Source organism: Myotis daubentonii, chromosome X, assembly GCF_963259705.1.
Source record: "Myotis daubentonii chromosome X, mMyoDau2.1, whole genome shotgun sequence".
Classification (NCBI taxonomy): Eukaryota; Metazoa; Chordata; class Mammalia; order Chiroptera; family Vespertilionidae; genus Myotis; species Myotis daubentonii.
The window spans coordinates 107,952,093-107,965,313 of NC_081861.1; the positions used below are offsets into that span (position 1 = coordinate 107,952,093).

Consider the following 13,221-nt stretch of genomic DNA (forward strand, 5'->3'; position numbering starts at 1 on the left):
CATTTATTTTGATTTGTGTTTGTGTTTTGATTTTTAAAAAATCTCAACTCTCAACAGATCATGATTGGGGGAAGAAAGACAACAGAAATTATAATACTTGATATAAGTACATATAGTTAAATGATTAAAAGTGATACTCGCTTTAAGATGAAGACCACATCTGGAATAAATTTGGAAGTGCAATATTGCATTGAGGAGAGGGTAAGAAGATTCAGGGCTGGAGAAGATATCTTAAAGTATACGGCTTTCCAGATGGATTTTGAGGGATAGGTAGAATTCCAGCAGAAATATGAGGGAAGAGTGAATGTTGCCAGAGTGAGGGATAGAGTGAACAAAGTGGGGTGGGTAGGAAGGAAGCAAAATCATCAGTTTATTTATGAAACTGAGAGTAATATAGTGTGTCTGGAACATCAGGTAGGAGGAGTTGAGTACTGTGAGAGAGGACTATAAAAATAGGATGGGACTATCCTAAGGAGGTCCTTTAACATCAAGGGGAGGGCAGCTGGGGGGGACCCAGGCCTGCAGGGGAGGGAAGTTGGGGGCAATAGGGCCAGCAAGAGAGGGCAGTTGGGGGCAATAGGGCCAGCAGGGGAGCAGTTAGGCACCGATCAGGTCATCAGGGGAGTGGTTAGGGGGTGATCATACTGGCAGGCAGAAGCACTTAGGGGCAATCAGGCAGGCAGGCAGACCAGTGGATGGGAGCCAGCAGTCCCGGATTGTGAGAGGGATTGTGAGAGGGAAACTGATGGTTTAGGCCCGATCTCAGACATCCCTCAAGGGGTCCCTGATTGGAGAGGGTGCAGGCTGGGCTGAGGGACACCCCCCCCCTGCATGAATTTCATGCACCGGGCCTCTAGTAATCAATAAAATGTATGAGAATAATATAAAAACCCTGAACAGCAACAATAATATCTGCCTTCTTGGTAAATAACATAATATTTTTAAAGAATTGAAATGTTCATTTACATTATTTATTTATGCCCAAGCTTATGTCCCAAAAGATTTTAAGTGATTCATAATGGGAGCACCTATAAGAAAATGACCCCAAAGTATAAATGGGAATCAGATATTGGAGACTGTGTAACATAAATAAAAGTCAAATGTGTAGACAAGGAATACACAGTATACTGTTGTGGTTACAAGTACAGATCTGGAGATAGACTGCTAGATTTAAATCCTAGATCTACTATACACTAGTTGTATGAACTTGAGCAAGTCATATAACATCTCTGTGCCTTGATTATCTCATCTTTTAAAAATGGTTATGATATTTGAACTTTTACTGAAGTTTAAAAATTCAGTAGGTTAAGGGAGATAGGCAGTTTCAGAGAGACTATGAAACACAGTTCATAGTCCCAAAAGAAAAGAAGATGCATTTTTAAGAGGAGATATTTTTCATCTTATTCCTCTTTTTAACCATTTGCTCTGTCAAAAAATGAGGTTCAGGGAAAAATTCACAGACAGACAAAAGTATAGATATATGCATACATACATGAAAATCTTTCACTCAAGTTCTTTTTATTGAAGGTTTATTAAGTTAATTCTTCCTGTACTGAAATAGTCACTCTAAACTTATACTTTGATAATGTGTACCTTCATTTTTTGTTTCATTCCTATGAGCCCACTATAGCTGATTATGTAAATTGGCATCACTTTGATCACACATTTGTACCATCATGAATTTCTTTGAATGTGATGATCTTAGAGGCATTTTTATATTTAAATGAGCAGCTTGAATATATAGATCTGCCATTTCCAGTAGGCCTCTCTGTAATTGTCTTTAACTGTACTATCCAACTAGCCATATGTGGTTGTTGAGCACTCAAAATGTAGCCAGTGCCACTGAGGAACTGAATGCCTATTTAAATTTATTTGATGCTAATTAATTTAAATGTAAATAGTCACATTCTATCCTATTGGGAGTCCATTTATACAGAAAACATTAGGTAAGAGGCAGACTGCAAGCAAGCTTTCATGCTCAGTGTCACTACGATTTAAAAAGGAAAAAAGAAAAAATAACATGAAAAAACTCTATTTCAAATATTGAAGCTCAAGTTCTAAGACTCTAAGAGTATGAGAACTTCCAAATTACTCTTTCTAAAGGATATGCCAGTAAATATTATAAATATATTCCTACTGTTATAGTCTTTTGATCATATACCATGAATTTTAGAAATTGCTTTAATGCTTTTCCTTATTAGTCTTTCTTAGCTAGTAGAGCCGTAATAAGCTTTTCAAGCATATGTGTTTGCCTCATCTTTCCAGTGTGAAAGAAACTCTAACTTTATAGTCTAGTCATTAAGTTTATTAACTTATTTTGTCTGTGCAGGTAGGGGCTTTAGGATACATTTTATAAGATAATAATACCAATGGAAAAAATTATTGAGTGCCAAATCTGTGCCAGTCATTGTGTTGGACACCTTCGCATGTTATCTTATTCAATATTCACTACACCTCTGAAGGAAGGTATTATTGTCCTCACTTTACAAATGAGAACACTGAGGCCCCGAGAAGTCAAGTAATTTATTCTAGGTAATGCAGCATTAACACTTACTATGTGTCAGGGCAGTGTGCTGTGTGTTATTCACCGTACATTATTGCATTTGCCTCTAACAACAAACCTATGAGTTAGATGTTAATTCCCCATATTATAGATAAGGCAACTGAGGCATATAGCCCTCGAACCAGGAATTAAACCCAAAAAGTTTAAAACCTAAGCCTACACTCTTAGCCATTACACTGGGCTCTAGCACTGATCAGAGGGGTCCTCAAACTACGTCCCGCGGGCCACATGCAAATACAAATATTGTATTTGTTCCTGTTTTGTTTTTTTACTTCAAAATAAGATATGTGCAATGTGCATAGGAATTTGTTCATAGGTTTTTTTAAAACTATAGTCTGGCCCTCCAACGGTCTGAGGGACAGTGAACTGGCCCCCTGTTTAAAAAGTTTGAGGACCCCTGGCCGAGTGTCATAGTTTGCTTCTGTCAAAGTCACCACTGAACATTTATTATTTGCAACTCTCCAGAGACACATTCCACGTAGATTCACTTGTATGGGCATTTTCTACACACAATGTTATCTGTGACTGATCTTTAGTCTCTGCAAAATATGAACCTCTTCAGTAAATAACTTTTAGTTTTCATTTTCCTATTGATAACTCTGATCTAAGAGTTAAAGACCTTGGTGCAATAGATGCAGGAGGGATGGTGAGATGGCTAGGAATGAGAATCAGGTAATAAACAGAGGAAATTACATACATAGTGCTGGATTTGGTTCTCTAAATATTTGGAAGCTTATTGAAATGAACATGGAACGTTTTCATGTTGTCTAATTTAAGTTTTAAAACTTTACTTGGAAACTAGTAAATAATATAATGTTTGAAGAAGAAAGTCATGGGACCCTTGTGGATGCTACTATCAGTCCTAATGACTGAGAATCACTGAAAGTAATAATAGGGACATCCTAGGCTGAACAGTTTCCAAATAGGCAATATGTTTAAAAGCCACCTGACATTTATGCTGAAAAAATTGGCCAAGGTAAACTTCCATTTGCATAAATTCCCAGAATAGTATGGGAGATATTTTGTTAGAATCTTTCAAAGCCAGTGATGTGGTTAAACACCTGCCTTAGGTTATTGTTGAGATGTTATTCTGAACTTTGTACAGGAAGAAACTTGTAAAGTACAATGATCTGTCTGTAGATGAAACAAACACTTCCTTAATTAAAGTCTGATTCTGTTCTCATGTAAAGAAAGTGATAAAAATTACTAGAATGTACTAGTAATAGAACTACTTCCCCTCATCCCTTTCTTCCAATAGCAATTCTCATTTAAGAGACTCATTCCAATATATTTTCTCTTATTTTCCTACAGGAAACTAGGACAGAAAATACAGTATACAGTCTTTTTGCAGTACGTGATTTTTGTCTTTAAAAAAATGAGAAGTATATATGCTCTACTGGAAGTCAAAAATTATCACTATTGAAATAGCTGCTGGTATGAAGAAAAAGTTAGCTCAAATAGACTAGTTTAGAAATGTTTTCACTTTTAAATGGGGTTTAAAAGCATGACAGATACCCTAGTTGTTTTACCATGAATTATCAAGAAAGAAAATTTGGATCAAGACAGTTAAAGGACAAGTTCACCCCCTTCCCCTTGTCTCAAGTCCCCTACCTTGACACACACACACACACACACACACACACACACACACTAACAGCTTGTGTGAGTGCCATTGACTGAAAACAGGCCCAGAAATTTATCAGACCTCCCTTAAACAAAAGGCAAAGACAGCTGGCATGGACAATTTCATCCAACAATTAGGTACACTCACAATTTGTATGGCTTAATTTAATTGTAAACACAAAGGGGATGACCAAGGTTGAAAATGTGTGCCTCTTTATCCTATGACCTCATTCCTTTTGCAGGCAACCTACTTCCCTGAACAATCATTCACTTTAGTGACCACACCTTTGAATAAACCACGCCCTTGAACAACAATTTATCAAAGCACCATGTCCCTCCCCACAGAACAGAAAAAATTTCTGATAGTCTATAGAAATCCTGGCACAATAAGGGAGCTATTCACAATCTTTGTAACAAAAGAAAAGGGAAAAAAATAATGTAACAAAGATAATCCCAGCTGAATAATTACTGAGAGCAGAAACCATTTATAAACATCCATTCTCCCCTGGGCCGCTCTCTAGAGTTAAATTTGTTTGCAAGTTTCAAATTCAAAAGAATGGTAATCCATATAACACATACATTAAGAGGTTCCTTCTTTCACCCAAATTTGGTGTATTCAATAAAATGAGAGATGGCCAAAACACAAAATAAAATTTAAAAACGAAATATAGATATATGGAATACCTAAATCTAGGTCCTGTATATCTGTTTGTAATATGGCCTCTCCCTAGATAGCAAGTGGTATTTATCCCAATAATCACAGTGCTTTCTATATAATAGACACTTAATAAATATCTGTTCAATGAATAACTGGCATTAAAAACATATTTTCATCTATTTCTCTCTCACACCACAGAGCTCCTCTGAATACATGGAAAATTCCTTGAACTTCATGAAAAATTAAATTAATGGAATGGAAAAATACATGTCTAGTGAGTAATTAACATCAATGCTACTCATTTGAGACAGTATGTAATTTTGAGTTGTAATGGTAGATTAATATTTAAGCTTTTAGAAAGGTTGAGCCGTGAAGCTTTTTATTTTGTTTTATGTGTTTTTTAGAAATACATTTATTCACAGTATCATATTCAGTTTTAAATGCATCTATGACCTTTATTTCACTTGTGATTGATTTTACCTGTTCATATAAATAAACCTGGTAATTTAATTCTATCATCAATTTTGAATATTTCACCAGCAACTGGTTTCTATATTAAAATTTCTCTGAGGAACACTCTATCAATCAGACAAAATAATAACCAAGAGAATCATAAAATATAGCTGATCAGTTATTGGCAAAAAAGAAAGCAACATATATCTGGAGAAATTGAAAATACATTTACATCTATAAACATCATTTTAGTGCACAAGAAGGCGATAGAGAAAAAACATATACTAAAAAGCCAGATATAGAAAATACTAAAGTGCTGCAAAAAACATTTGGTTAAAACTAAAATTCAAAATATAAGCTAAAATTAAGATTCAGGAAGCAGAGTAGCATCAATTTTGATTTCTCAAAAAAGAACATATTTTACTACTGGCAATTATGTATTTTAAAAAAATCATATGAATTCTCTGAATGTCATCCAAACACCAAAATGCTAAAAACAATTAAAGTAAAAGTTTAATTGAATTTATGATGTCCAACCATTTCTCTAGGTGATATGGTCACAAATTCTAGCAGCAGAATAATTGCCACATACCAACTCAAAATGTCTCTGAAACATAGCATATTAAGAGACTTTATTAAAACATAAGACAAACAAAAAAGAATTTTGTATAATATGTCCTGCTTGCTTGTGCTTGGCATAATGCATAACAAAGCTATCACCATATCTTACCCAGTTATATCTTAACCTTTTTGTTAGCATGAAGGTAATTTCAAATCAAATTGAGGTTCTACTTTACACAATGCCATCCTTCCAATAAATAGGGAGAAAAAAATAAAATAGAAAAGCTTCCTAGTCACATTCTTTGTGGCAACTATCTAAAAGTTTTTTGACAAATTATCTTTTAGTGGCGTTGTTAATCCCCTTTGATATCTAACTCAATTTTAAATGTTTTGGTCAAATTTTCTCTCTTCTTTGTTTCACTAAGGGAATGAAGCTACTTTTTGTTGTTGTTGTTTACCACATATCTAAAATTTCACCTGGATCATTTTCATCCAGCCCTTACTTTTCTTTCCTTTCAATTGCAAATAACTTCAGGCTTTACAACATCCATTCAAATCTCTTATCCTAGTTTCTGTGGCCATATTTTTGGTCCCTAGGGTTTCTTATAGAGCCCCCTATGGAGAACTACATTTCTGGATGAAGATAGTCTCCTAATCATCACTTAAACAAATATCAGGTAAGAAGAAGGAAAGACTTGTAAAAAGCTCGGCCAGCTTGGTCCCAGGATTATTACAAAGGTAAGTTGAACTAAAGAGCATACAATAAAATGTACTCCTCAAGTTCTGTAGTCAATATTCATAATTTATCAAATTTCAGCTTTTTAATTTTTTACCTATTTATCTTGCTTTTTCTAGCAATTTGACAAGAAAAGAGGTTAATTGTTTAAATAACTATGACAGATAGGGTGGTTTTAGCATTCTTATGATAATGGTAACTGTTGTCTTTGACCTCATTGTTTTGAGGCTACTTAAAAACACAGGTGACACCCACTTAGTTGTTAATTAGCATCTAATATAGATGATTGGAATGTACATTTGCATTATTATCACTTATATACACTAGTATTTTTAAACTTTATATTTTTCTCCCCTTTGAATTCAACATAGGTGGAGTTTTTCTCAACTAAGAAATTACCAACAGTAGATCATGGGTTTTTCTTCACATTTTCCTCTCAAAGTAAATTAGAGGTAAAAGAAAAGAGTAATATTGTAGCCTCTGTAGTTGTTGAGTTATTTATATTTTCTCTAAAATTATTTAAAAATAGTTTTATTATATACTTGAGAAATGTTGCTTTATATCTGACTTTAAATTGGTCCCAGGATTATTACAAAGGTAAGTTGAACTAAAGAGCATACCATAAAATGCATTCCTAAAAATTCTGTAGTCAATATTTATGATTTGCCAAATTTCAGCTTTTTAATTTTTATCTATTAATTCATCTTGCCTTTTCTAGCAATTTGACAAGAAATTGAGGTTTTAGGGAAAATAATTCATATTATTCCAGATTGGTATGATAATGCAACATAGGATAATATCCCAATGGTTGTATTCTTTTATCTCTCTTTCTTTTTGAGCTCTTTACAGTACAAATTGTATCTTGAAAAACATAATTTCAGTTTGGACAGAAGTTTCCAGAAAGTTTAAAAACATGAAAATTTAATGTAAAGAAGGTCAAAGAATGAAAACATAGAGCTGTTAATTTTATATAGTCTTGCAATGTTCCTTTACATTCATTGGCATGATTATTAGTACAGATCTTGATGCTAAAATAACCCCTTTACAAACACATTTATTTAATTTTAAAGGGTGTCTTAGAGTTCCACTCTTTTTAGTTTTCAGATAAGCAATTGTTTACATCTTGCCTTCCTTATCCGATATCCACTCTTTCAATACTCTTTTACCAATATTCATAAATTATTCACCTTAGCTATGCAAGAGAAATGTGTCATTTCCAGAATATGAAACACATATGGCAATTCAAACAGGTTTTTGTGCCTGTCATTTATCCTAGAACAGCATACTATTTGCTGAACACAAATATTTGCTTGTCACACAATACATGCCATTGACCCTGAGCCATTATATTTGATACAAAAAATCTATTTATTTCTGTTATGAAGTTAATTAACAAAAAAATGTTCTGTAAAAATTATCGTATTCAAGTTGAGGATTGCTTTGTGGCAGGAGCAAAAGACTACCTCAGATCAGATATTCCAATCAAATGCAACAAAATACGAGCCATCCTATGCTCTAGTTAAATTATAAAAATTACGGGAACTGATTACAAACAACCACAGGCATGAGTAAATGAAAGAATAGCCAAGAGATGAAATTTTGACTTACTGTACATTGAATATGTATCTGTATTCCACTGAGAGATAACATTCTTTATAACAGAGGCAGAGAAACAGAAAGAAAAGAAATGACAAAGGACTTGTATGCATGCGTATGAGCATAACCAATGGACACAGATGGGATGGGGGGTAAGGGAATGTACTGGGGGTTTGGGGCGGCCGGGGAGAGGTCAATGCGGGGGAAAAGAAGACTTATGTAATACATTAAACAATAAAGAACTTAATTTTTTAAAAAAAGAAATGAGGTTCAAGATTGCCCCTCTCTTACTAGCCTGACAGCTGTCTTTGTGGTACCTGGGAATGGTCGCTCCAAACCAAATTTTGGTAGGATGAAGAAGTTTTGAGAGGGGAGAGCACTTCCCGGGAGCCGATGGGATCCAAGGCTTGAGCCACCTTATTCATGGGTCCACTGTAGGTCCTCACTCGCTCATACACTACATTTTTTTCTGGAGGCTGCTGGGCTTGACTTGACTGATGGTAGCAGTGGTAATGCTGAGGCTGGCACTGCAGCACCTCTGGGAGTTGCTGAATCCCACAGCTGCTGCTGTTCATCTCGTTCCAATAGCTTGAACTCATCATCTTTTCGGTGGTCAGTAAGGTACACACCAGATGTTCTCCCTAAGGAACAAAACAGAGAAGGAGAGAGACAGAGAGATCATGAAAGGAAAGGATAGGAAGGCAGACAGGCAGGTACATGTACAAGCCTTTTACCAACCACCTCTGTCTATAGTGGTGCCAGGGGGAAATGAGAATTACCTGAGCAGCAGCAGCAGGAGCAGGTCTGGCAGCTGCAGAGGAGGCAGCAAAGTATTTGAACACTAATGGAAAGTGGAGCCACCCTGTGAGATTGCTCCAGGAAATGGTACTGACACGCCTCTGATGGGCGGATTCACCAGACAGGTTTACCTGCCAGGAGAGGCCCTGCATTGCCATGGAGATAGTTACAAGGCTGCCCAGTAGATAAGGGAATCTGGAAGAACAGAAATGTGGAATTTTAGGTCTGAAGCCAGAGCTGCCAAGTCCACAGGCTTGGAAATTCACTTTAACTGTAAATAGGCAGACAAAGACATGCCCATGCCAAAAGTTATTAGAGAATAAAAAGTCACAAACATGACACTGAAGTGACTTTGACCTGGTTCTTTTGAAGCTTAGCAAAGGTGTGATTATTGTCATTAAAGTCCCAGACCTAAATATGGTGTTAGCCTAGGGACATGCTAATTCGCATATAAATTTGGATTCTTTGTAAAATCCAACTGATAATTGCAGTTAAGGGAGATTACTATGGGGTCTCCATCTGGCAACTCTTTGTAATTTATGGACCTGTTTATCTTGCTCCGAGCCTAGTATGACTTTCTAACTTACATTGAAGTAGATTTGTCTAAATGATTGTCTGTTTATACATGGGGAGTGGTAAAAAAATCTAACAAGCTGAAACCGGTTTGGCTCAGTGGATAGAGCGTGGGCCTGCGGACTGAAAGGTCCCAGGTTCGATTCCGGTCAAGGGCATGTACCTGGGTTGTGGGCACATCCCAGTGGGGAGTGTGCAGGAGGCAGCTGATCGATGTTTCTCTCTCATCGATGTTTCTAACTCTCTATCTCTCTCCCTTCCTCTCTGTAAAAAATCAATAAAATATATATATAAAAAAATCAGTGTCTCTATATATTATTAAAAAAAAATCTAACAATTTCACAAATGTTTTGCATTTTAGGATTTAGATTTATTCTTTTGCATTTTTTTTTTTTTACAAAATAATGTACCTCAATTGTATTTGTTCCCTAGGAAACACTGAGTTTGATTACTTTCAAAATACCTAGTTAAGGGTTCGGCAAGTCCTGAGGGTTGATTACCTGATATGCTCAGCACTGACAACCCAGACCCTGACCACACCAGCTGCAGACATCGGCAGAACCTCTGCAGGCCTGGCATGCACCCAGCCTGAACACATGTGCCCAACAGGGACTTATCCTGGACTTTATGCCACCGCTGTGTGACTTCCACTGACCTGGCAGGACTCTCGTCCCTGCCATGTACTCACCCACTGCCACTGCTATTGTGCTGCCCCCGCTGCCCTAGAGCTGCTCAGTTCCACCGCCAAGGCTCAGAGGCAGGACCTGTGCTGAAGGCTAGGAGGTGGATGTAGCCTCCCCTGACTTGGACCTACTAGAATTGAGACCTGAGGAGACTGAAGAGGCTGCAGATCTGTAGGTGAGACGGGAGTGCCTGAGAATGAGAGAGGAGGCCTCAAGGGCACTGGCTGTGGAAATTGCAGAGTCGGTGCAGCAGTGGAAGCCTGAGGCTGGAGTCCCTGGATAGAGTAGTGCTAACACCCCACCATCATGCAACCTGGGAAGCTCCTCTGACCTGTGGGAAGGGCCACGTAACTGAGCTCAGGGCCAGACTACACGGGAGCCAACACTAAGCTCATGACACACCCAACATTGAACCTGGGGTGCCCTCTATTTCTTGATGGTGAACAGAAAGGGGGCTGGACAGTAGGTCCAGGAAGGAGGATCAGCCCTGCCCACCTGGAATTCAGAGAAGATCTCCTCTTTCCCGCTGACAAAACAGCTGCTTCTGACCCAATTTGCAGTAACCTCAGGCAAGAAGGAACAGCTGGGGCAGGAAATCTGTGCCCCTGCAGGTGACAGAGAGGAGGTGCCAGCAAACCAGGCATAGTTGAGGCATTAGAAAAAGAGGAAGAGCCTGCCCACCCCCGCTACAAGCTACTGGCACCACCCCCAACATGAGTCTGATCAAACCATCCCAGCCAAGACCAGGATACCCAGACAGAGCCCAGCTCCATGGGACAAGGAAGTAAGCTCAGAACAAGGACAATCAAGACGTGACACTTGAGGCAGACGCAACCTCTGGGCTAAGGAGTCCCTGCCAGCTGGACTACTAGGGGCTTCAAACTCTCAGACCTCAATAAGGTGGCCCAGGGCCAGAAAGGGACAGTGACTCCAATTTACCTGCACCAGAGAAGCTCTGAGGAGGCCCAGGATAGACACACCAAGGGACCAGATTCAATAACATCAGAGAAAAATCCAGTGAGCTCCACAAATAGCAGACCCAAAGATTTTTGACTGTCTGTGTGTGGTTTTGTTTTTGTGTGTGTGTGAGTAGATTTATTTTGTTTTTGTTGTGTGGTTTTTTCCTTATTTCTCTTTCTTCTTACATATCTCTAATTTCTTTCCTTTGATTCTATTGTACTTTTGTGTATTCTTATTGTTATTATTAATTTTTCTTATTTTATTTTTCTCTTTTTTCCATTTTACTTTTCCTATCAACATCTTAATGTATCCCTTATTACTGCATTTTAAATTAATTATTATTATTTCATTTATTTTATGTTCCTTTTCTTTTTTCTTCTTATACTAGTTCTTTTGGCTTCCTCCTTGCTTCCATATAGCCATTTCTTCTTCTTCTCCTTTCTCCCTTTTTCTTTATATCCCCTCTTAGTCTTTGATCACATGTCTTTTAGTATTCTTTTATTTTATCTTTGCTTTGCTTTTTCTTCTTTTTCCTTCTTAGTCTTTCCTGTTCTTATTGCATTGCATAGTTTAATTTTCATGGTGTTTTTTTGTTTGGTCCTGTTGTGTCTTCTGTTCTGTCATTCTGTCAGCTGGCACAATGACGTTGGGGTTGAGCCTGTAGTTGGCATCAAGTTGGAGGGGAAATCCCTCCCATGAATGGGACATCAACAGTCAAGCCCCAATTACAAAAGGAGAGCCCAAAAACACACACAAGGGGCATTCCTAGAGTACCAAGTTCAGGAGATCAAAGAGATTGCACCACTGGATCCCTCAAGACACTTTCTGCATAAGACCATCCCACAAAGACTGAGAGGCATAACAGTTCTATCTAATACATGGGAGAAAATACAAAGAGACAGCTAAGATAGGGAGACAAAGAAACAACCCCCACATGAAACAAAAAGGAATCTCCAGGAAAAGAATAAAATGAAATGTAGGCAAGCAAACTATCAGCTATAGAGTTCAAAGTAATGGTTCTAAAGGTGTTTAAGGAGCTTAGTACGAATTATAAGGAACTCAGTGGGAACTATAGCAGCATGAAAAAGGAAGTAGCAACCATGTACCAGAACCAGATATAAATGAAGAATAATATATCTGACATTGAGAACACAGTGGAAGGAATTAAAAGTAGACTGGATGAAGCAGATCAGATCAGCAATTGGGAAGACAAGGTAGAAACAAATACGTAATTAGAGCAGCGAATAGAAAAAAAGAATAATGCCCTAACCGGTTTGGCTCAGTGGATAGAGTGTCAGCCTGCGGACTCAAGGGTCCCAGGTTCGACTCCGGTCTGGGGCATGTACCTTGGCTGCGGGCACATCCCCAGTGGGGAGTGTGCAGGAGGCAGCTGATCGATGTTTCTCTCTCATCGATGTTTCTAGCTCTCTATCTCTCTCCCTTCCTCTCTGTAAAAATTCAATAAAATATATTTTTTTAAAAAAAGAAAAAAAGAATAAAAAAGCAGGAAGATAGCTTAAGGGAGCTCTGGGACAACATGAAACTTAACAATATCTTCATTATAGGAATATCAAAATGAGAACCAGGTGAGCAAGGAACAGAGAACCTATTTAAAGAAATAATGACAGAAAACTTCCACCAACCTGGTGAAGGAAAATGTCACACAAGTTCAGGAGACAGAGAGTCCCAATCAAGATATAGCCAAATAGAGCCACACCTAGACACATTTCAATTAAAATGGCAAACATTAAAAGCAAAGAAAGAACCTTAAAGGCAGCAAGGGATGGAGACAAAACATTACCTACAAAGGAGCTTCCATTAGAAAGTCAGCTGAGAGAAACCAAGATGGCAGCATAGTTAAACACCGGAGTTTGATGCCTCGAACAACCACTTCAAAAATACAACTAAAAGACGGAATGGACATCATCCAGAACCACAGGAAGGATGGCTGAGTGGAAGTTCTACAACTAGGAGGAAAGAGTAAAACATACCGAGACTCAGAGGAGGCGCAGTGCTG

At 37.8% G+C, this 13,221-nt stretch overlaps 1 protein-coding gene across 3 annotated transcripts in view; it reads right to left on the reverse strand.

Moving 5' to 3' along the window:
• POF1B (POF1B actin binding protein) overlaps positions 1 to 8,927 on the reverse strand; it is a 71,402-nt gene extending 62,475 nt beyond the window's left edge. For 2 of the 3 annotated variants that reach the window (XM_059679112.1, XM_059679111.1), the window contains exon 1: positions 8,508 to 8,925. In XM_059679112.1, coding sequence (XP_059535095.1) covers positions 8,508 to 8,792 — 285 coding nt within the window. In that variant the 5' untranslated portion in view covers positions 8,793 to 8,925. Of the gene's footprint in view, positions 1 to 8,507 lie in introns of all 3 variants that reach the window. The other variant, XM_059679110.1, reaches the window with a different exon arrangement.
• Positions 8,928 to 13,221: the final 4,294 nt, after the last annotated feature.